The sequence below is a fragment of the Trematomus bernacchii genome, unplaced genomic scaffold (genome assembly GCF_902827165.1).
Source record: "Trematomus bernacchii unplaced genomic scaffold, fTreBer1.1, whole genome shotgun sequence".
Classification (NCBI taxonomy): domain Eukaryota; kingdom Metazoa; phylum Chordata; class Actinopteri; order Perciformes; family Nototheniidae; genus Trematomus; species Trematomus bernacchii.
Window position 1 is genome coordinate 5,397,633 of NW_022987582.1, and position 25,018 is coordinate 5,422,650.

Here is a 25,018-nt window from a genome sequence, read left to right on the forward strand (position 1 = left end):
GGAGGTGTCGGAACTTCTGGCGATTTACCCGGGACTTCGGGTGGCAGTATACGCCGTGAAGTTGTTTGCGGCCTGCCATTAAACCCAAAGCAGAAGAAGTGACGTCAGCGGTTTCATTTGCGTAATCCTCCCTCAGGGATTTATTCCGGTGTGAACGCGATCTACTAGATAGTTCCGGAACTAAAGAGTTCCGGGGAATTATGTTCCGGGAACTATTCCTCATAGCAGCTAATATGAAATCTCCGTTTTTGACAAAAATGGAATGATGGATTATCAGTAATCATTTCAAAGTGACACAGACACATTGGATTAACCTTCAGCAGTGTTTTATCGTTTTAATGCCATTGAACACAAAAAAACAGTAACGGTAAGACATATTTGCCGTTTTGGGTCTGTAAAGCTACGTTGTGTGTTGTCTGGGTTTGCCTTCGCTGCCCAGAGTTTTGGTCGCACAGTGATGGTACTTACCTCTAGAATCTGTGGAATCTCAGCTTTAATCTGATATCTTGTTTGTGCAGATCCGATAAGTAATAAAGTATTTATACCGTGAGTTCTGTGCTAAGTGCGTTAGCATTTTTTCACTTGTTTTGCATCAATCTTGATAGAGGGTACTTATTATATGTTATAGTTTGGATTACTAAAGCTTTTAGTCTACTATCCCATCATTCAAGAGTGGTTTTCACTATAAGTAATGTTTTTTTTGGACGGACACTATAATTTACATTTTTTTTTACTATGTTCAATATGAATTTACTTTAAAATAAAAACAATTCTATATTGATTCTGACTTTTCTACAGCCAACTCACAGGTTTATAATTGCTTTGAGAAAAAAGATTATTAATTTACCCCTTTTAGAATTGAAGTTATGGTAATTTGTTCTGGGAATGTCATTTTCGAGCCTGAGGCCTGAAAAACAGGCTTGGGGCTTAACAAGTTAAAGGAGTCGTACAACATTTGACATTGATATTTTACTGCCATCCATATTCTTTTTCAGATTAGGTTGTGATTTAATTAAAAGATCTGTAATCCGAGCTAGCATAGGTGTTTGTGTGGCACACGTTTTCATTTTTTGTTTTGTGTGGAGGAATAGCTAGCCACCAATGCAATTTTTTTGCCTTGCAAAAACAAAACTTAAAACAAGTGATAGTGGTAATAATGATTGCATTTCTTCCCCCTTTACAGGAAGCCTGCATCGATGTGTTTCGAGATTTAGATGCTAACAGATGTTAAACACCAGGTGAGTGTGTACTCTTTTTTTAGTTTTTGAGAGATGCGAAAGGAAATGTAATCTAAAAAAAAAAGAAATATATATAGACTGACTTTGTGTCACTATTAGTTCCAGAAACTTCCAGTCTCCAGAACAGCCAGGATGGATTTACGGATCTTATCTTTGAAATCCTGGCCCGTGAACACATACAGCAGTGGGTTTAGGCAACTGTTTACAAAGGCCAGGTTGGTTGCTATAGGGCTACCAATGGTGATGACATGGTCTAATATTTCACTTGCATGATATACACTATATACCAAAGGTATTGGGCCACCTATACATTACACCTACAGGAGCTTTTATGACATCTCATTCCAAATTCTTAGGCATTAATATGAAGTTTGTCCCCCCTTTTCTTCCACTCTTCTGGGAAGGCTCTCTCCAAGATTTTAGAGTGTGTCTGTGGGAATTTTTTGCCCATTCATCCAGAAGAACATTTGTGAGGTCAGACACTGATGTTGGACGAGGGGGCCTGGCTCGCAATCTCCGTTTTAATTCATCCCAAAGGTGTTTAATGGGGTTGAGGTCAGGGCTCTGTGCAGGCCAGTCAAGTTCTTCCACATCAAACTCATCCAACCATGCCTTTATGGACCTTGCTTTGTGCACTGGGGCACAGTCATGCTGGAGCAGAAAAGGGCCTTCCCCAAACTGTTTCCAGAAAATTGGAAGCATAGAATTGGCCAAAATACATACAATTGTATAAAACCACACAATTTGCTTACATCTTTGTTCTCTTTTGAGAATCAAACAAAACAGATTTAAATAAAAAAAAAAATGCAAACAAACAAGTGAAATGAACTAAATTGCTGAATTGCTTTTAATTCACTGGCAGGAGCGACAAGTGAGAAGGAGCAAAAAGTGAACAACGAGGGAGAGATTGAACAAAGAGTAGAGGACAGAGAGAGTAATGAACAGGAAGAAGACAGAGAGACTAAAGAAGATGGAAGAGAGGCTGCAGGTTATGGAAAGGAGAGAGACAATGTTGACAATGTTTTGGGATCATATTAGCCTCTTCTGCATGTCCAGATCATTAATAGTAACAATCAACTGATTCTTATGCATTACACTTTCAAAAATAATTTATGCTGCAGCCCACTGACATGGTTTGAAATCAATATATTATCCAATTTGTGACCCCCCACAGGACTTAAAAAGCACCTAGATCATGAAAATCCCAAAAATCTCGGGGGGGTATACCCCCGAACCCCCTTATCATGTTTGGACCTCGGTATTTATGAAATCCTGGATACGGCCCTGGTCATGACGTCACCGTTTACGTCGCTGATTTTCTCCCCGACAGCGTCGGGTCGATGATCGTGTTGCTTTTAATCATACGAAGCCAGATTCAATTAAATAACTACTTCTCAACCCTTGTACTTTTCTCCAGAGTGCCGTGGTTCATTGTTTATTAATGTGTTTCAGCGGAATTTACCGAGTGCTGCCCGCTGTTTGGCATCACAACGCTGTTATGAAAGTTTCTCTGGTATAAAATGAGTGATGTTAGCATAGCAACCGAAGCTAAACTTTCAATATGTTTATTGATTTTCAGCATACAAAAAAATCACATACATAAGATGAAAACATAGAGCCAAAAGCAATACATACATATACACAGGACAACTACATTACTTTACATTAAAGAAAAATAACAACACTAAATTAAATTGGTACATACATACAACAAGGGCACTTTAATACATCGGCAACCATCCAGTTTTCCAGCAATAGGACCGTATTTCTGCAGAGGCTATCACAGTAATTTCAATTTTAACATATAACATATTATCCTGCCCCAGGTTCGTTCAGAAATTGAGATAGGTCGTTGTTCTTGGTATACTGTATAAAACGTCCCCAGACCTTCTGGAACAGTTCTTGATTGTCTTTGAGAATGTAAGTGATTTTTTCTAAAGGCAGACATAGAGAAAGTTCCCTAAACCACTGTGCAATAATACTAGGTTTGCCCAACTTTTTCCATGTTAAGGCAATCGCTCTTTTTGCTTGTAATAAACAGATATCTATAAAAACGTGTTCATAACGCTGTATGTTATGTCCATCCGGATATAGGCCAAGTAGGAACATTTTTGGTTCCAGCTTTAAGCTGATCAATAAAATATTCTGTACTGTTACCCTAACCTCTTCCCAGAATTCCTTTATTCTTGGACATAACCATAGACAATGGAACAGTGTGCCTTTTTCTTCACCACATCTGGTGCACGTGTCTGGGATATTAGCATTAAATGTATTCAGTTTTTCTGGCGTAATATACACTCTCATTAGCCAATTGTATTGCAGAAGCTTTAGACGCGTATTACCCGTCTGTGTTTGGGTAACCTTACAAGCTGTGCTCCACAATGTTAGATCTTCCTGTAAGTCAGTTTTCCAGGCATTAAGTCTAGAGTTCGAGGATTCTGGGGAGAACGCCAACAGGAGATCATAGAATTCAGATATGATGCCCTTCCCAAAGGGTTTTTTAATTAAAACTTTCTCCAATATAGACAGAGGAGGGGCCAGCATGAGTCGATCCTGATTCGCTCTAACAAAGCGCCTGAGTTGCAGATATTTAAAAAAATGTTTACGAGGGATATCGTATTTACTGACAAGTTCCTCAAATGCAGTGGCGAGCCGTGAGCTTTATACCTAGGCCCTCTGACCCCCACCCCTTCCCTCGAAAAAAGAAAAAAAAATAGTTATTACGTCACAGCTATACTTCAGCGGAATATCAAAACAACGGCCCAGGGTGCAAAACGCATCAATGACAGCGACCCTCTACCACACAAAACAACACCTGTGAACCCAATTTGTGTTCTTTGACATTGAAAATGATATTGCATTGTGTTTGTTACTTTCGTTGCCGTTGTATGTCTTAAGTGTAATTTGGCATGCTTTTATTTTGAAGGCGAGTTCACGCTGTTGACAGGAAGTTGTTGTTGCTATGGAAACAAGAAAAGTTTCACAGCGGGCGGAACTTGTCATAATGTCCGCGATAATAAAACCCACCCATTTAGAGGGAAGATATGATTGGTCAATTGTACTGTCATTTGACATTACTCTCTCGTTCAGTTACTATAGCGGGCCCTCTGTGAATCGCAGAGAGGGCCAGACAGACGAGCTTCTTTCATGTAACCCATAGATGTAACCCCTACATTCAAACAGAGAATGAACAGGCAGATTCGAAGGATTTATTTCTTTGGAAATGTTATTTTAAATACAATTAAATCAAGTTTTTTTTCGGTAAAACTAATGAAAAATATAACAAAAATAATATTAAAAAAATATATATTTAAAAAAAATTTTTTTTTTTTTAATGTTTTTAAATATTTTTTTTTGGAATATCTTAGGCCCTCACAGAGGGCCTAGAGGGCCCTGACGGCTCGCCACTGCTCAAATGATAAAAAGTTCCCATTATAACTTCCAAACATGTCTTTTAACTGTCCCACCCCCTTTTCAGCCCATAGTCTAAAACCCCCATCGGCATTCCCTGGCGCAAAACGAGTATTTCCCCAGATCAGGCTAAACCAGGAGAGAGAAGAAGGTTCGTTCATATATTTTTTTTAACCTCCTGCCAGACACCAATCATATTTTTAACTATAGGGTTAGGTGTAGTTTTTTTGTAGATTTTTAGGGTTGTCAGAATATAGATAAGTGGGAGCTTTAAGGAGCAAGACTCAACATCCCTCCACGCCGGGGGCCTCTCTTCTGTGTAGTAAAACATCAATGTTCTTAGCTGAGCTGCCCAGTAGTACCACAACATGTTAGGAAACTGTAATCCTCCTCTATCATAAGGCGGAGCCTGGGGCGTCTATTATTCCATATAAAATCACTAAACATTTTCTTCATTCTAGGAAAAAAATCTGGTGGGAGTGGCAGGGGGATATTTTGAAACAAATATAACAGCTTGGGGAGAACATTCATTTTGAGTATATTAATTCTACCCATTAAAGAGATCGGAAGGTTTGACCATCTATCAACTGATTTGGAAATAGACGCTATAGTCGGATTATAGTTAGAATTCACAATATCTTCCAATTTGGGAACAATCTGAATACCTAAATAAGTAAAAGTATTTACTGTTCTAAAATGGCCAGCATGTTTGGGTGGGTTAGACCTTTCCTCCGAGTTAAGGAGCATTATGGAGGATTTTGAATTATTTACTAATTATTACTTTGTAACCCGATATATGGTTAAACCCTTTGATGAGATCCATAAGGGCCGGTATAGAATTCTCCAGATTTCTAAGGAAGAGAATCACGTCATCAGCGTAAAGAGCTATTCGATGGTCAAACCCTCTCACATTTATTCCTGTAATCATTGTGTGCTCTCTCACAGCAATAGCAAATGGTTCAATTGCGATTAAAAATAGAAGGGGGGGATAGAGGACAACCTTGTCTACAGCCCCTACCGATCCTTATCGGCTTTGATATGATGTTATTGGTAATTATTTCTGCATACAGGTCTTTGTATAATAGTTTTACCCAGTTACAAAAATTCTCCCCAAAACCAAAACGGTCAAGAAGTTCAAACAAATAGGACTATTCCACCCTGTCAAAAGCTTTCTCAGCATCTAATGCCAAGAGAGCTGTATCTGGCGCCCCCCTTTGGTCATGTAAAATGTTCAAAACCCGTCTCACATTGTGAAATCCCTGACGTCCAACCATGAACCCATTTTGATCCTCTTTTATAATTTCGGGCAGCAGGCATTCCAGTCTCCTTGCCAAGATCTTACAAAGTATCTTCAAGTCTGAGTTTAGGAGGCTGATTGGGCGCATATTTTCACACTTATCATTTGATTTCCCAGATTTTGGCAGGAGTGTGATCAGCGCCCCTCTCAGGGTGGGAGGAAGTATTCCATTTTGAATAGATTCAATAAACATTTCCAAAAGGGGTGCCTTTAATTTCGCTTCAAAATTGTTATAGATGTCAATGGGCAGGCCATCCGGTCCTGCTGCTTTTCCCAATTTCATGCTCTTCATTGCCTCAGAGATCTCCTCCAAAGACAATACTTTTTCTAAATTCAAACTTTCCTCATCCGATAATTTGGGAATCGTGAGGCTATCTAAGAATGGACTCTGGACCAGTGTCCATTCGTCTATTTCAGAGCTGTATAATCTTTCATAATAATCCCTGAACGCCCCATTTATTGCCACAGGGTCTGCAACGGTCTCCCCCTTGTCGTTTTTCAGCGCAGTGATAGTTCTTTCAATTTGAAGTTGTTTTATACACCATGCCAAGTTAGCTGCTGCTTTAGAGGCTGAGATTTCATTATATTGTGCTCTTAATAGTAACAATTCTTGGTGTAATTTAGGACAGGGATTTCTAAAATAAGTGTTTTCCATGGCTTTAATTTTGGACTCTAATAATAGTATTTTTTGTTTGGCTTTTTTAGATTTGGAGCTTGTAAAGTTAATAATCTGACCCCTAATATAAGCCTTGAACGCTTCCCACCTGGTACTTGCAGAAGTTTCAGAGGTATTAAGCGTAAAATATAGATACATTTGTTTTCCCAGAAAGGCTATTAGGTCTGAGTCCTGTAACCATTTATGCTGAAATTTCCATTTGGGGGGATCCCTCAACAGCCCTGGATCTACATAAACCATACTGTTCTGGGCATGATCCGAAATCAGAATACTGTCATACATACAATCCTTAACTTGACATACCAAACTTGCAGAAACTAAAAAGTAATCAATTCGGGAGTATGTTTTATGAGTATTAGAAAAACAGGAATACATTGACAATCCAGGGTATCTATCCCTCCATATGTCCCTCAGGTTTAACTCTTCAATGGACTGGTGAATAATTTCCCTACTTTTTGTTGTGAGTCTTGTCTATATGTGAAGATCTATCTTTACCGGGGTCTAGAGTACAATTAAAGTCTCCAGCTATGATGTATTGGCCTTCGAGAGATGCCAAGATAAAAAACAAGTCATTGAAGAAATGTGTCATCCTTATTTGGTGCATAAATATTAACCAGATTAAGACATTCTGTATAAAGAGTACCCTGAATTATCAAATACCTTCCCATTTTATCTGTGATTACCTTTGTGACATTTAATGGAATGGACCTATGTATAAGAGTCATGACCCCTCTCGCCTGGGTAGTAAAAGGAGCTGAAAATACCTCACCCCGCCATCTCCTCCTAATCCTGATGTCTTCATTCAAAGCCAGGTGTGTTTCTTGAAGAAAAATAATTTTGGACTGTAAATCCGTTAACCTTCCCATAACTTACTTAACCTTTTTAATCTTTTGCATCCCTCTACAGGATGTACATTTAAATTCTAGTCCGCTGGTCATAACTATCCACTCCAAATGAACTCTTCAAGTAGCAACATATTACAGTACCCCTAAACAACAGTAACACAAATAATACCAACATATACAACATGGATGCTTCTAAGTGCATCAACCCCAAAACACAAACCCCCAAGCCCATAACCCAGGCTTCTTCCCCCCTCCTTACTGTACACTCCAGTGTAGCTTGATACCACTCCACACTTAGTGAGGAGTAGTCAAACTTCGCCATCCACCCAAACGTGTAATCTTTCCCTCCTGTAATTCCCAGGTATAACCAAACTTTTTTTTTCTTTTTTCAAAACAGTGAACAATTGAGCAGAGATGTCAAGGCACATCCGGCTATAACTAAGATTGTCCTCAAACAAAATTATAAGTATTCATGTTTATGCCTTAGAACAAACACAGAGAGTGACGAGAGCTGTAAACACCGCTCTGAATCACAGAGCAACACTGCGCCGTGACTGCACTATATTTAGTCGACCATTCGGTCGTCAGAATGACCCGGAACTTAACAAAGGAATCTAGCGCGAAGTGTATCATGGGGTACCGGTTGAAAACAAAACAAATAACCGATGTTCAGCTAGAACTTTACTAACGTAATGTTTTCCCAATCACTCTAATGATTATAACGTGGCAACGTGTGCATAACCCTTTAAACATAAGAAAATAAAGTTGTCACAATTATATGCCTAACGGCTACCTGCATTGAGGCGAAGCAAAAACAAAGAGATATACAGAGTAGCTTAGCCTTTAGCCCCCAGTCTGGGAGCTCCGCTGGTATCCTTTCCCACCCAAACCATAGCATATCGATAAGTCTGTGTTATATGTATATAAAGGCACAAGTTTGTAAAATAACATAGAAAATATAAAAATATTCAGTATTTTAGCGATTACCTTGCTCAACTCAGATCAGAACGTAGCAGCAAAGAAAAATATACCAAGGGTGGCCGTTTTTAAATGTTCTGTTCCTTGTAGCCCCGTACGCTAACGGGAGCTTGGGTGCTAGGCTGGCAAGCTAGCCAGTTCTTTGGCCTCATAGCCCTGTTCGACCCGGCATCTCCTCCTCGATTCGCCTGATAAAGGCCTCCACGTCCGCTGGATTCTCGAAGGTTTGTGTTTTGTCTTTATGTGTCACCAGCAATTTGGCAGGAAGAAGCATGCCGTATCGAATCCCCATGGTGCGAAGTTTCTGCCTCACGGCGTCGAATTCCTTCTGCTTCTTGTGTATCCCGGCCGCCAGGTCTGGGTAGAACCGGACCGGCCTATCTTTGTAGAGTAGTTGCTTTTTGGCTCTGACTGCTTTCAGCACCGTCATCTTGTCTCTGTCATTCAGAAATGTCATGATCAGTGTTCTCGGGGGAGCATTTGGATCACTTCTCTGACCAATTCTGTGTGTGCGTACGAGCGAGGGGATATCAAGGGCCTCCGGGATCCACTTTTCCAGAAATAAGCAGGTGTCGTCGCCTTCCGCCTTTTCCGGCATATTTACCAGCCTTAAGTTAGAACTTCTGGACCTTGCTTCCAAGTCGATAACTTTGTCCTCCATGACTTTGTTTTTACTTTCGAGACTCTGTACCTTAGCCCAGTGGTTCCCAAACTTTTTGTGCCCAAGGCACACCAAAGGACAAAAAAAAATCTCAAGGCACACCTATTGTGCAAAATAGCCCGTATAACACGTGTTATCACTCATATCATGTAAAATATCTGTAAATGTGCATAATTATTTACTAATGCCAAATAAAATGTGACAAAGACAACTATATTACTCATGAAATATTTATTAACGAAATATTTCAATTAATTTGAAACTTTATGAAATTAGGCTTCATCAAAGCAGCAACACACTCATTTAAACCAGACAGGTCACACAATAAAAAATGAGGCAAAGGAAAGTCCTGTCCTGTTCAACAGAGAGCCGTGACCTCCTGTTGTTCTTCATGTAAACCAGAGTAGAGAACGCCAACTCACACAGGTAGGTAGTGGGAAAAAGAAGAAGTTGCTCAATCGCGTGGTGGGAGATGCTTGGGTACTCCGATGCAGAAGCCAACCAAAACTGATCCAGTGAGAGCTCACTAAATTTGAGTTTCAGTGTGCGGTCCACACGGAGCTCTGTGCACTCCTCTCTCTCTTTCATAGTGAGCTTTTCTGATGAGAGTTCCGGGTGGAATGGGTCTCGGATCCAGTCATAGTCCTCGATGTCAGCCACATATGGAAAATAGCGGTCAAACCTCTCTTTTAAGGTCTGAAGGTGTTCGGCATATACAGCGCGCTCCCTTGCTGCCTGCGGCGCAGCTGATGCCATCGGGAACATGTCCATGGAGCCCTGTTCCAAAGCCTCGCGCCACAGGATAAGTTTGCCCATAAACCCCCGAATCTTGTCTGTGGATGTTAAAATGTTTTCATTCCTGCCCTGAAGCTTGGCGTTTAACTCGTTGAGATGCCCAAATATGTCAGCGAGGTAAGCCAGCCTGGCGCACCACCTCTCATCCGCGAGCTTGTCTTTATGTGGGACAGCGTGTTCACGTGAAAAATCCAAAAGCTCTTCCCGAAGCTCATAAAGACGGGATAGGACTTTCCCCCGTGACAGCCAACGTACCTCTGTGTGGAGGATCAGGCTTTGGTGGTCGGCTCCCATCTCGGCGCACAGCTGGGAGAAGAGGCGAGATTTCAGGGGCCTTGATTTTATGTAATTCACCACCTGCACAGCCTGATTCAGCACCTCAGTCAACTCCAGGGGCATGGTTTTGGCAACTAATGCCTCTCTATGCAAAATGCAGTGGTTTGTGACGATATGTGGGTTTTGTGCTCTCACCTTAGCAATAAATCCTTTCACTCTCCCCGTCATGCTTGCTGCACCATCTGTGCAAATACTGACGCACATATTCCAGGTCAGACTGTTCTCTTTTAAATAGTTATGAGTTACCCTGAATATTTCTTCTCCCGTAGTATGGCTTTCCATTTCTTTGCAGAAGAAAAACGTCTCTTTGATAGTCAGCATCAACATATCTGACGTTTGCCAGAAGTTGGGCAGCCCCACTTATGTCTGTCGATTCGTCTATTTGTAGGGAAAATCTGCCGCTCGCCTGCAGTTTCTCTGTCAAATGTTGCTCAATGTCTTCTGACATGTCGTCGATTCTTCTTTTGATTGTATTATCAGACGACGGCACTTTGGATAGCTCATTTGCGGCACCTGGACCCAGCATGATACCTACAATTTTTTTTGCAAGCGGGGAGGATGAGTGTCTCCGCTATTGTGTGAGGTTTCTTCTGCTTTGCAATGAGCTCCGCTAGCATGTAACTAGCCTCCATTGCCTTTTCAGACACTTTCACACAATCCAACAAACGGTCTTGCTGCCTCTGGTTCAGATCCCGCACTCTTATGAAGTAGGCCAAGTTTCTTTGAACATGGAAGGGATGTTTGGTTTCCAAGTGCCTCTTCAGCTTGCTTGGAACCATGTTCGCATTAGCTAACTTCTCCCGACAGACGACGCACTCGGGTTGAGGATTGTTGCCATCCCCGGTCCAACTGAAGCCATAAGACAGGTAACTGTCATGATACTGTCTGCTGACAGTTTTTTTCCTCTTTTCTTTCGGTGGTGGGTTTTCGGCAGTCTCTGCACTGGTGGTTGGTGGTTTGCTCCGCACAAGAAAGCGCTTCATTTTCCCTCTTGCGTGTTTCTTTGTTTTAATGTTGTCCTTCAGCCTTCGGTGTGTCACGGTCGTATAATTCCCACCTGCAACTGCGTTACCTGCGAAATATGGGGTTCCGTGAGGATTTTTTTTTAAAGAATTGTTTTTAGGTATAGAGTTTGCCTCTGTATTATGAAATGAGTGCATACAAAGTACTGATATAGTAAATAAAAAAATAATTATTTTTGTGTAGTTGTATATTGCAATAATAACGTATGGTTGTCACAAAATCCCACGGCACACCCGGACTTGCCTCACGGCACACCAGTGTGCCGCGGCACACAGTTTGGGAACCACTGCCTTAGCCTGTAGGTGGATGATGGTGTCCTCGGTGCCAGAAATGCGCAACTCTGCATTGTTAACACGTTCCATACATTCTCCAACCTCCTTCATCATTCCAGCAATTGCAGCCATCCTGTCTGTTGAAGTCTGTTTTTAGGTCTTTGATAGCCTCGAGAATTGGCAAGTTTCTTGTTGCTTCATCTCCGGTGTTCCCAACATTCCCATCTGCCATTGTGTCAGCATTAGCTGTAGGTTCTTCACCCTGTATGGACGGGCCAAAATCTATTTTAGATTGGGCTTTTCCGCGATCTCTAACAGGTCTTTTTGGGGGCATCAGGGTATTCTTAGCAAATGTATTGCTCACTTTGCCGTAGTTATTAGTTTTTTGGTTTTATATCAGGATCAATAAGATTGTGCGGAGGAGAAAGAAACACGTCTGTCTAGCGCGCCGCCATCTTGGAGCTGTGTTAGAGTTTTTAAACTGACTATCTTGACTACTTGTTGCTATCTTATTGTGGCATAAGCCGGCACATTTTACCGGCATATTTTTCATTATGATTCTACTTGTGATAGTCGGACATGAGTCATGACAACCTGTGCAGCCCACGTATTGATTCGATCCGATAGCTGCTATAATACAAAACAAAACGTCTGCCTGCTCTCCACAATGATCAATGACAGCGAACGGATGGTCAAACAGAATCACACTAAGCCTGGTTAGTGTTGCCTGACTTTATAAAGTGTGTTTTTTTTATTAATAAGTGTGTGGTTGCGTTCTAGTCACTTTGCTCAGCGCTACTGCTTGTTAACACTTTTATTTGCCGTACTCGCCATAAACTCTTATTGCTCAGGTTGATCCCGCCCCTGCCCCAGCCTCCGACGTAAGCGTGACGTATGCGGTTCTTGCTTCTAGACCGACCATTCAAGCACCAGGTTTCCGAGCTTAGAGGCGGCTCCGCTGCGGTGTGAACAGGAAAACCCGGTGCTTTTCAGGCTCTAGCTCCGAACCGGCCCTCGAGCCGCGTTGGTGTGAAAGGGGCATAAGAATCCCCTTCACTGGAACTAAGGGGCCTAGGCCAACCCCAGAAAAACCACCCCATAGCATTATCCCTCCTCAACCAAACTGTACAGTTGGCACAATGCAGTCAAGTAGGTAACGTTCTCCTGGCATTGGCCAAACCCAGACTCGTCCATCAGACTGCCAGATAGAGAAGCGTGATTGGTCACTCCACAGAACACGTTTCCACTGCTCCACAGTCCAGTGGAGGCGTGCTTTACACCACTCCATCCGACGCTTGGCATTGTTCCTGGTAATGTAAGGCTTGCATGCAGCTGCTCGGCCATGAAAACCCATGCCATGAAGCTCCCGGTGCACAGTTTTGGTGCTGATATTAATGTCAGAGCTGGTTTGGAACTCTGCTATTGAGTCATCAGAGCTTTGGCTACTTTTACGCACTGTGCGCCTCAGCACTCAGCAAACCCGCTCTGGAACATTTGTTGTGGTCTGACACTTCGTGGCTGAGTTGCTGTGGTTGCTAAACGTTTCCAATTTGCAATAATACCACTTACAGTTGATCGTGGAATATCTAGGAGAGAAAAAATGTCACAAACTGACTTGTTGCAACGGTGGCATCCTATTACAGTACCACGTTCGAATTCAGTTAGCTCTTTAGAACGACCCATTCTTTCACAAATGTTTGTAAAGGCAGACTGCATGGCTAGGTGCTTCATTTTATACACCTTTGGCAATGGGACTGAATGGAACGCCTGAATTCAATGATTAAGAGGAGTGTCTTAATAGTTCTGTCTATATAGTGCAGGGGTCGGCAACCTTTTTGATATGAAGTGCCATTCAAAACATTTTTTTTTATCAGCGTGCCGAGTCTGCCGACGATCGTGAATTATCAACGGGGGGGGGTGGTGAAGAGCTCGACGAAAACACTCGTGAAAAGTGATGTTTAAAACTCAGTTAAAGGGGCTCATTCACAGGCGCTTCCACAAACAACAACCAACATAATTGTTAGATTCAAATGAAGTAGCCTACATTATTCAAGTTTACATTAACTTTGGATAATAACACGGGAGAAATGAGCGGAAGCGCTCTCTTTTCCTCTCTCCCCCTCTCTCTCTCTCCTGACAGCCTGTCAGTATCTCATGCAGCTCACTGATCCAGTAATGAGTGACAGTGAAGAATAAATATAGTTATAACTAGTTCCAGAGGTAGATAAAATAGCTAAGTGTGTTGGGTCTAACTCTTGTGTGTTTTGCTCCGCTCACCGGTCCGTCACAGCGGGTGGAGCTGCAGGATTTCTGCTTCACACACGTTGCAAACCGCTATTTTATTGTCATTTTCGGACACCTTAAAATACTGCCAGACTGGTGAAGCGATTTTGGCGAGCTTGTTTTGCCGCACACAGAGAAAAGTGTCATGCATTTTACGTCTCGCGATCGGCCTTTTTAGAGAGCACCGATCGATCGGCAGAGAGTGAGTATTGGCCGATATCGATCGCCACGCAAAAACTGCGGCATTTTTACAGCTCCTTATGGGTAATGCAATTTGTGAAGTGCTTTCCTCTGTGGTGAAATTATCAGCACTGCATTACGGAGGAAAGCGGCAGAAAGTCGCCTGGAGTTAAAGAGAGCGGGGCTGCGTTGCGTGCATGGCTTCCTTCTGCAGGTAACGGGGAGACGCGCTCTGGCGGCGGTCTCGTTCAGGATCCGAAAATAAAATTTTAATATTTTGCACACTTATTCCACTTATTCCTAGTGTGCCACTGGCACGCGGGACAGGGGTTGCCGACCCCTGATATAGTGTGTGTTAGCCTAGGTAAGATGTTAAGTTCAAGACTTAGTTACCACAGTCCTCCACAAAGGGCTGAGACTTATCCAAATTCACATACTAAGCAAAGTTCACCAGGCACCCCTATCTATCATTCAGCTCTTCTAGGGGATCCTAGTTTCTTCACAGGCCAGATGGGATAAAAGCATTCCTGTATTATCTGGGTCTGCCCTAGCAAGAGAAGAGAAGCGTGCGAGCAGACTATGGTCAGCCCTGCGCTAAAACATATAAGGGTTGTTTGTCGAGGACAAACACTTGATATAGTTAGTCTGGAATCAGTGGCTAATGCTGGCCTGTATTAAGCCTTCATTTAGCCCACATGAAATCATTGAATGGCCTACCCGCCTGTCTACCTACCTACATACCTGCCTACAGACGCACACTCTGCCAGTGCACTCATTGCACATAACTGGATTATTCCACAAGGCTGGGCAGACAAATTGTCACAATAAGTCTTACCTCTTTGACAAGCTGCAACAAGTAAATATTTTGTTTATTTAGTGAATGATCATTTTTGTAAGGAACCAATCTTTTCAGCAGCTCTGTATCAAACTATATTATTTGGCATTGTACCAGCTTACGCACCACATCCAGCATCTTCCCTTCAGTTAAAGCCTCTCGAGTTAGTTCTCGTAGCTATGCATCACTTTGTGTCTTTGTGCTCTAAGCGTTAAGCCTCAGCCCAACCAGCCATGCTCACTTGTGCCCCTCTTTCTTTTTGGATAGTGATACTATATTGCAACAACCCTATGCTGTTTTTTTAGGCTGAGCCTGACCACTCCCCCAACAACCAGACCTTGCCTTCAGGGTAGAGGGTTTCTCTTACTTTTGTTTCACTAATGATATGACCTTTGCCAGGGACCATTTTATCTTGGTTAATACTATCAGGAACAAACATAACCTCCAATTCCATAAGGTTACCTCTGTAAACATGCGTTGGGAATTTGTGTAGTCCCCCACACCTTCCCCTGTGTGTTGCCTCATCTTAACATCCACACTCCATCCTGGACACATTTCATATCTGCCTTGTGGCAGGTTCATATTGGATTGCATTTTGATAATATTTGTTAAAAAAAAATGTTGTGACAATAATATTAATTACTTTTTTTTTTAGATGTCCACTCGGATGCAACCCACATGACCGTGGATTATCTAAGACCTTGTGTGTCCAAGAAAAGGTCAGATTTTTCTTTTGAAATATTGTACAATAGTTTTTTAGACGACTACAGTTTTAGTTTCTCTGTTGTAATTATATACTACTTTGTTTTTTCAGGTTTTGGCTAAATAAGCCCTAGCTTACATTCCTGGCGTAAAATGGCTCAAGGATGGGATTCATACTTCCATAACTTTCCACCTCTTACATCGGAGACAAGCACTTTGAGAAATACATCAGAATCTGAGGAAAGTCTTCCTAAAGACATAGAGAACTTCATTGGACATCATGACTTCACAGGCACAATGGATTCAAATGAAGCCCCTGCAACAAACTCAAACTTCGACAAAAACTTTTACTCAAGTCCCTGTATTGAAAATACCAGTTCAGACTGTCTTTATCAAAGATACTGCAAGGAAGCACCATTGCAAGCTGATCTAGAACAAATGGAAAAAGATTACTTGCCAAAATGTGCAAATAGTGATATCTCAGATTTGGCCACAGAAGGGTTATCGACATCTGGACCTTTTCCTTCTTCTTTAGCAACAGATTTTCAAGATCTTAAGCAAGACTGGGGAATGCTCGCTACGTCATTAATTGAGGACTACTCAGATGTTAGTAGCTGCTCGGATGCAGGTGAAACAAGGTCCTCTTGTAAGTTCATGTCAAGGAATTCAGTTCCAAAATCTGAAAGTAATATTGCTACAAAACCCAGGTCAACAGAAAAGGTTTTCAATGATACTGGAAAAAATATGCATTCCACTAGAAGCCTGTGCCCAAATATGTCAGAAACGGATGGTATTTTGCCAAGTACATCAAATGTGATGGTAGGAGAAAACATCGATGAATGTACACAACACAAGCAGCAAAGTCCAGGAAAAAAAGTCAAATCTTTAACAGGACACGAACAGTCCTCGTCGACTTCTAACATGGTGACAACTACAGGAAGCAAGACTGTTGCGGGGAGAAATGATTGTGGTGCTTCTCCAGTTCAGAAACTAAAGGAGTGTGTGGAGACAGACCCCACCCAAGAAAAAAATTCAAAGAACTTGAAAAGTGGCCTTGAAAACTTGACTGGGGATGGATTAAAGTACCCAAATGGCAATGAGGAGGATCAGATTATGGGGACATCTCCAAATATCTTGACTCAATTGGAGAATGAGCAAGATCACTCCGATGAAAAAGTCCTAAGGAAGGAAATTAAGGAATCATGTGATGATGAAAATGATAGTCCGAACTCAACTAATAGTCAAGTTGAAAAAATGGAAATTGACTATCAGGAGAAAGAAATTAATTTAAATACCTCTGCATTTTCAGATCATCCAGGTATCAAGGCATCCAATTGTAAAGATGCCACTCAAAATGTGGCTCAGGACATATTCAAGGCTGTGATGAGTGATGGTCATTTAGGCAATGCCAGTGAGAAGGATGAGAATAGTGGTGCAAATCATTCAGAATCATGCTTACAGCTACATAGCTCAAGCACAGATGTAAATTCCTGTCTAGAAAAAGAATGGATTAGTGCAACAGACAAGACAAATACCACTGATCCAAAACAAGATTGTAATGGGCCTGGTATCACAAGTGTCCGTTTTCTTATTGATACTACTGACAAGGAAGAGAAAAGTGTTACTGGTCATGTAGAATCCTGCTTACAGCCAAACAGCGCAAGCACAGATCTAAATCGTTTTCCGGAAAAGGAAAGTCCACCAGAGAAGAAAACAATGACCACTCATACACAGCCCGATGGTAGTGATCCAGATTGTAGTGATCAAAGTGATAATAAAGAGCAAAGTGTTTCTAACAAGATAGAACTCTGCTCAGACCTAAATCCTAATCTAGAAAATGAATGTCCAGCAGAGAATACAAATACAACCTGTTCTTCAGATCAGCAACTGTCACTAAATCAAAGTCTAGTGTCCCTAGAACCAGGAAGTCATAGTGGGGATGTTGCTGAAAGTGCAAGACAGTTGTTTGAAGAGATGGACACATCTACAGAGGAGCAGTCAGGACTTGGCATGTTGTATGGTGAGCCTCTGTCAACAGAAGATTCTTCATGTGATGCTGATGGTACAAAACTTGACGCTAGACACTATAGAGACACCTCTGTGTCCGGACCTGAGAGTAACAGCGTGAAAAATTCAGAAGGAGAAGCCCTGCAACTCAAATCCTCTTTACAAATGAGGAAACGCCTGCAACCCGTCATAATATTAAAGACGTCAGAGTCAATAAATGGGACAAGTAACTCTTATCAATGCTCGGATTGTCAACACACAACCAACAATGTGGATCATCTAATTGAACACCACCATTGTAACCATGACGTGCACAATTTCCAGTTTTGCAAGACTTGTAATCTCTACCTGATGAAGAATAAGCAAACGGAAACACATGTGTGTTGTCAAATCAAAGATAGCCTTGAGCTTTCTTCTGATTCAAGCCTACCGAAGAAAATAAAACGCTGCGGCGGACACAGATGTGTAAAGTGTCGAATACAATTTTCAAAAATGCATCTGTATGTCAAGCATATGCGAAGTCACACTGGCCAAACACCCTATCAGTGTAATGGATGTGGATTGTATTTTGCACAGCCGAATTGCTTGCAAAGACACGAACGTATACCTGGTAGATGCAAGCGACCAAAACTTCCAGTTGCAAATGTTGATGCTGTTACCAGAGAAACGAAAATACCACCACAAAAGGACCTGGTACAGAACAAACCATATACAAATCCATCTGGTTGTTATGTAAAGCTTGTTGACATCTCCAAAACTCATCTGTGTAGTCTCTGTGGTAAATGCTTCTCAACTGCAGTCGAGGCCAAAAAGCATATCTACAGCACACACAAGGGAAAGAGTCTGGCAGTTTCATCTAGTCAGTGTACCACAAAACACAGTAGTGAGAAAACCCCAAAAGTGGAGAATGACACGAAAGGAAAATATAAATGTCCTCTCTGTCCACGGCTTTTCAAGTACTCCTACAACAGGGCTCGACATTTGCGTGACTGTGTCAAACTTTCACTCACTGGTGGGAAGGAAAAGACTGGTAAATATCGATGTCCATTGTGCCACATAACCTTCACTTTACCAAGCAATCGATTTAGACATATTAAAGCTTTTTGTCTCAAAGAATGTCTTAATCGACTTGCAAAAGAGAGGGCAACATCAAAGGAACAGACCAACCAGAAGACAACTGACATGAAGCAGAAAACACCATCAAAGCAATATAAACAGAAAAAACAGCCCAAGGAAATTAAACCAAAAAAGCAAGCACCCCCAGCTCTAACACCCTCTAAGCCTGTTCCAAGGTACAAATGCAATTATTGTCCAGCAGTTTTTTGTCATGGTTCGGGAAAGTACAGACATATGAAGAAACATGAGCAATTTAAACTCACTGGTAAAATGTTCACGTACAGGAATTCAGTTTTCTCCACCTTGTCCAAAAAAGCCACTTTAAGTAGTGCAAGCACTAAAGAGCGTAACAACACCTTAAAATCCACGGAAGCAAATGAAAGTCTTGCCCTGAGCTGTACATTTTGTGGAAGTTGTTTTGACACACCACAGTCATTGAAAAGACATGAGAGAAATCACACAGGTGAAAGACCATACCGCTGTCTGGATTGTGGAAAAATATACAAGAAACGTGCCGATCTAATCATTCATAAAAAAAACGTTCATCAGAGGAGGATACAATGCACTGTCTGCAGAAAGATTCTCCCAACTATTGGAGCATTGATCCAGCACAGAAACTCACATCTTAAAAGGGGAAAGCTTCAATGCCCAGACTGTCATCTACAGTTCCAGTATCCTGCATATCTCCTCAGGCATCTAGAGAGCCACAAAAATAGAGAAAACCAGACAAGCCTGCTTGAAGATAGACCAGCATTAAAACCACAGCAGTCCTTGGAGTCTGTAAAAGAGATGAGTGGACCAAAACAGCGGCAGTGTTCCATATGTAAAGATGTGTTTGATGATGCCCATGTACTAAGAAAACATTCTCTTACACATATATCTGTGTCTTCGTCAAAACAGTGTCCATTTTGCAAGCGTGATTCAACAAATCGCCGCAATTTGCTGCGCCACATGAGCGTACATACTGGAGATAAACCCTTTTCCTGCATTGACTGTGGAAAACAGTTTTATCTAGACACGTACCTCAAACTTCACCGTGAAAAGTGTTCAGCTGTTCAAACCAGACCCCTTATCACATTGGAGTCTGACGCCAAGAAAAAAGGAACACATCAATGTTCCTATTGTCCTCGGACGTTTACTAAGAAAATACGCCTGCAAAGACATCACGATGGACACAAGACAAACACTCTGCTTTTCTGCTCAGGATGCGAGCAGTTCTTTGGATTAACAAAATTAAAACAACATCAAAACAACTGCATGGAAACTCCAAAGCACAACACTGGCTTATCATCCAAGGATAGCGTCTGCAAAAGCACTTCACAGGCAAGACAGATTGTCAGCAATATGTCTTCAAAATCCAATGCAACAAACAAGCTTTTCTTTAAATGCCCTCACTGTACACAGAGGTTCAGGTACAGATCTATACTCATGAGACATCTTGTTAGCCATACTGGTGTACAACCCTACTCATGTATGCACTGTGGACATTGTTATAGAAGTAAGTCAATGTGTTTGAAGCATGAAGCTTTCTGTAATGGTGTTGAGGAAGAGGATAAGTCAAAAATCAAAGATGCTGCTGCAACTCAATTGTCAAAGACTCTTACTCCCAGAGAAGCAGCACAAAATCCCAAAGCTGAAGAGGAAGCTGAGTTGAAGTGCAAATTCTGCACCAAGTCCTTCATGAAATCACGAAGCCTGAGACGTCATATTTTGACACACAACGAAGTGAAACCTTATCGCTGTAAGGCCTGTGACAGCTGCTTTTCAAGGCATGATCATCTGAAAGTACATGAGATTCGTTGTAGGGGGAAAAAGACGCGATTAGAAGTCTGTATTCCCAAAATCAGCTTGGATTACGTTGGCATGGGATGGAAAAATAACTGTGAAACAGAGCGCAATGCAAAGCAGGAGACATTTGAGTGCAAAGTCTGTTCCAGGAGCTTTCCATCTCAGTCTAAACTTTCCCGACATGTCACTATGTTCCATGCTCCAAAACCATTTAAGTGCACACGCTGTGGCTCATCATTCACTCAAGAAGGATCCCTGAAAAAACATAGGAAGACAAAGAAGTGCAGAAGGCCCTACAATGAACCCTCAGAAACGAATCCACAAACAGAAGATGTCACAAACCCGCTTAAAGGGGTGAGAAATAGAATTATACAGAGAATTCAGCCATATTTCAGCAAAAACTACAGATATGCATGTAGCTATTGCCCCCGTGCTTTTAAAAGCGGCTGGCAATTGGCCGTGCACAACCGTCTGCATACAGGAGAGCGGCCATATGCATGTGAGGATTGTGGTGAAAGATTTATAAGGAAAGATTATGTGAGACGTCATTCCGCAAAGTGTTCCCAAAAAAGAGGACATTTATCAACAAGATTATCAAAGTCCACATTATTTAAAAGCCAACAGACGATCTCTAAAAGCCCAACAAAAGGCTTTTCTTGTGCATACTGTAGTTCCCGTTTCTTGCTATTTTCAGAGCTTCAAGAGCATTTTTTAAATGAACACAAGCTGGAAACAAAGGTTCCACCAGTGTGCTCTGCTCCCCTACAACACCATCTGTCAAACATACCCAACATCAAAGAAGAACCTTTGGATGAGAGTTGTGACGAACAGTTTAGTGTTGAGGTCCCCAAGCCATTTACTTGCCCAGTGTGCAATATGTCCTTCACCAATAATGCTGGACTAACTGGTCATCTGCGTGTTCACACAAGGAAAGTTCCTTTTAACTGTAAAACATGCAAGAAGGGCTTCTGGAATAAAAGTCTTCTCCGTAATCACAACAGGAAATGTAGATTTGGAAGCGTTTCAGAGAGAACTAAAACCCAACAATTGGAAGTCCCTTTGAAAGCAGAGATTGATATTGTGCTGAATGATATGCTCGATTATGAAGAAACCTCCAAATCAGTGCAGAGCAACTTCTCCTGCAAAGATGAATTTATGGGCAAATCACAAAGTTCCGAGGAAGATTATGAGCAAAGCAGCTCAAGTAAAACGAAGAAAGCAGTGCAGTACCAATGTTCAGAATGTGATCAGAGCTTCACAGATGGCTTATTGCTCATTAGTCACCTTGAAGACCATGGAAGGCAGGAACAAGCGAAAAAGCGCAATGCATGTATTAAGTGTGGACAGGTGTTTGCTAGTCAAGGAAATCTTGTAAGACACATGAAGTTACATGAATCTGATGAAACTTTATCCTGTCCTGTCTGCTCCAAGATGTTTAGCAATGCATCTAAACTTGAAATTCACAGAACATGCCATGACCCTAATAGGCCTTTCATTTGCAAACTGTGCAATCAAAGGTTTTGGACAAGACCATCTTTATGTAGTCATTTCAGAGAAGAGCATCCAGATGATGCATTTACTTGTCGTTTCTGTAACAAGGCCTATACAGTCAAGAAATCACTAGATAGACATTATAGAAAATGGCATATTAAAGAGCAGAGGGATCTTAGGAAAACTATACAGGAAAAGAGCCGTGCTGAAGAACCATCCAGCAGTCAGGTCAGTACAACTGGTGAAAGTGATAAGGATGAAAATAACAGTGAGGACAGTGACTCTGATTCTGCGCCTTACTTCCCATGCCATGTGTGTGGCAAGACATTCCCAACATCTGAAAGTCTTGAGGATCATCAGCGGTGTCACTTAGGTGAAAAACCACATGAGTGTGCAGAATGTGGTAGATGTTTTTTTCAGGCATCCCAGTTGCAGCAGCATCAACGAATGCACAAGTCTGAATTTCAGTGTCAGGCGTGTGGCAGGGGTTTTGTCTCGCTTTTTGCACTGCGTAAACACAAGCATACGCATGGAAAGAGCCGGCCATATCGATGTTCCAAGTGTGACTTCAGTTTCACAGGTCCCTTGCAGTTGGCAGAACACATGTCTACCCACCGTGAAGAAAGCTTCCCATGCGATATATGCAATCTTGTGTTCCTCTCCAAAAGTAGTAGAGTTGAGCATCGGAAAAGCCACTCAAAGTCGGTTGACTGCCACCCATCTTCCACTACAAGGGAAGAACGTGAGACATCTGTTTCACCTTCTGAGATCTCATCAGTATCCACGAAAGAACTTAAGTATCGCTGTGGTGTTTGTGGTGAGCGTTTCAGAGACCCAGAGACTCTATCAGAGCACGGTTGCATGGCAGCCAATGAGCGACAATACTCCTGTTTGGACTGTGATAAACATTTTCTGCATGAATCTCACCTGAAAAAGCACAAGGCCATCCATCAATTACCATCTAATAGCAAATATCAATGCAATCAATGCAACAGTTGCTTTCCCTCTTCTCAGCTTTTTCTAAGCCATCTGAAGAGCCATGATAATGCCGCAGGAATAGAACACAGCAGTGAAGGTAACGATAGAGATCAATCACATGGTTTCATATGTCCAGTTTGCCATCAGTGTTTTGCCAGTGCCACTGACTTGATTTTTCATTTTCCTGCGCATTCTGATGGTTCATTTAAAAGCAAAATGACCTTACCGTCTGGAAGTAAGCTTGAAGATCAAGGTCACCTTCATGTAGGCAACTCAGCTACTGCAATTGATTGCACAGAGTGTGGCCAGAGCTTTTGGGGAAGGGATGCTTTCCGCCAGCACCATTGTTCCCATCAACAGCCCACAACAATGGAGGCTAAGCGCACAAACCCATCTGCCAAGACATCTCTTCAAACTTATCAAGCAGCAGGAGAGGAGGAGGATGTCGATGTTCTTGGAGAAGACTTGTACAATTGCCCTCTTTGCTCAATGGAGTTCTCCTCAAAGAGTGCCCTTTTGGAGCATCAAAATAAACAGCATAGAACGGACAATCCCTACATATGCAAGCTTTGTGGAAAAACGTTTGCCAAGAGCCGGTACCTCAGAGAGCATGAGCGAAGACATCGTCAAAAAAACACATCTCTGCAGGCCACTGACAAGTTAATATGTTCCCAGTGCAACAACACATTTAATACAGCACAAGATCTATCATTACATATGAGATCACACGCAGAAAAAGAAGTTGGAGAGTTCCGCTGTGATATGTGCTACAAGTCATTCAGCAAGTGGTCGCATCTTAAGCAGCACCAAGAAAGTCACATGGGCCAAGTTGTATATGAATGCACAGAGTGTGACAAAGCTTTCGCTTTTCCTCACCTACTGGAGGAACATCAACAGACACATGTTGGGACCTCTCAGTAATGGTTACTGCATAACATTTATCTTAGCTTCCCTTTCATGCCTTACATCTGACTGTGTATCTCCAGTTGTTATCACAACTTAAATCTAGATATAGATTTGTATTTTTTCCCTTGTGTTGCATACTTACCAAGAACTTGAATCCTGTCACTATGACAGCGCATCTTCTCCTGCATGTCCATTGACAAATGTATCGGGATTTGTATACAGCCAAACAGCCAGTTTTGTCAGTCTGTAAATCTATGACAAAGATATGTTAATTGTGTAAAGCTGTTTTACAACATAAAACAGTGTGTGTTCTGAATCAGACAACGCGTGACCTAAGGAGATCTTAATGAAAACTCTTTGAAAAAGGCTGACACTATTAATTAAACATGATAGTTATGTATGTTTGACATTTCTTTTGGGATACTTCTTGTCAGTTTTGTTGATAATATGTAAGATATTATTCAAACTGGTCATTTTAATCTAATGGTATTTTATATGACATGTACTGTAGATAATCTTGTGCATTTTAGTGTTTTATCTTGGGTTGCATTTTTTCAGGTTTCTATTTTTTCCGTGTACATACATTTGAAATGTGCTGTAATTGAAAATTATTTTCACAACCTAATGTTACTTTGTTAAGGCATTTAAGTTACTTCATTCAGATAAGAGATAAAGTCAACTATAAAATACATTTGTGTCACTCTTTTTTTTTTATCTGTGTACTTTGTGTCAAGTTAAATACTACTGTCGCAAGCAAAGTAGGGTAAATATTTGGTGTAATATTTTACATCAGCAGGTTCACTTATTAGAGCCAAATCAGGTGAATATTCTGGGTTTGAGAGGAGTTGTGTGGTGCTGACAAAATCAGTTTGCTGTGCAAAACATTAAAGAAATAGCTTTGAACAGTTAAATTGTTAATAAAGATCTGGTAGCTTTTACAAGAAGATACAGAAATAGTGCTTGGTAGATGACAAATTGGTCTTCATACACAGGTAGTGTGGCAGATCAGTTGTTGGCACTATTAGAAGTTGGTCCTCGTTAGAATCAAGCAAAGGACTTGGGTCTATCTTTGTTGAGTTTACAAATATTTCTTCCCAAAGTATCGAGAGATGTAGGTATCTTTCTTTAATCATTTTAACTGTTCTGACTTTAAAGTAGATTTAATTGTTGAAATGCACTGCCATGTTCTCAGATTATCTT

The 25,018-nt window shown here is 41.5% G+C and overlaps 1 protein-coding gene across 1 annotated transcript in view; it reads left to right on the forward strand.

Annotated features, from left to right (window-relative positions):
* Window positions 1-24,509, forward strand: part of znf1035 (zinc finger protein 1035) — a 30,602-nt gene extending 6,093 nt beyond the window's left edge. Inside the window, exons 2-4 of the mRNA XM_034127361.1 lie at window positions 1,184-1,238; window positions 15,486-15,549; window positions 15,645-24,509. Of these exons, the coding sequence (XP_033983252.1) occupies window positions 15,686-23,833 (8,148 nt within the window). The 5' untranslated portion in view covers window positions 1,184-1,238; window positions 15,486-15,549; window positions 15,645-15,685 and the 3' untranslated portion in view covers window positions 23,834-24,509. The remainder of the gene's footprint in view (window positions 1-1,183; window positions 1,239-15,485; window positions 15,550-15,644) is intronic.
* Window positions 24,510-25,018: the final 509 nt, after the last annotated feature.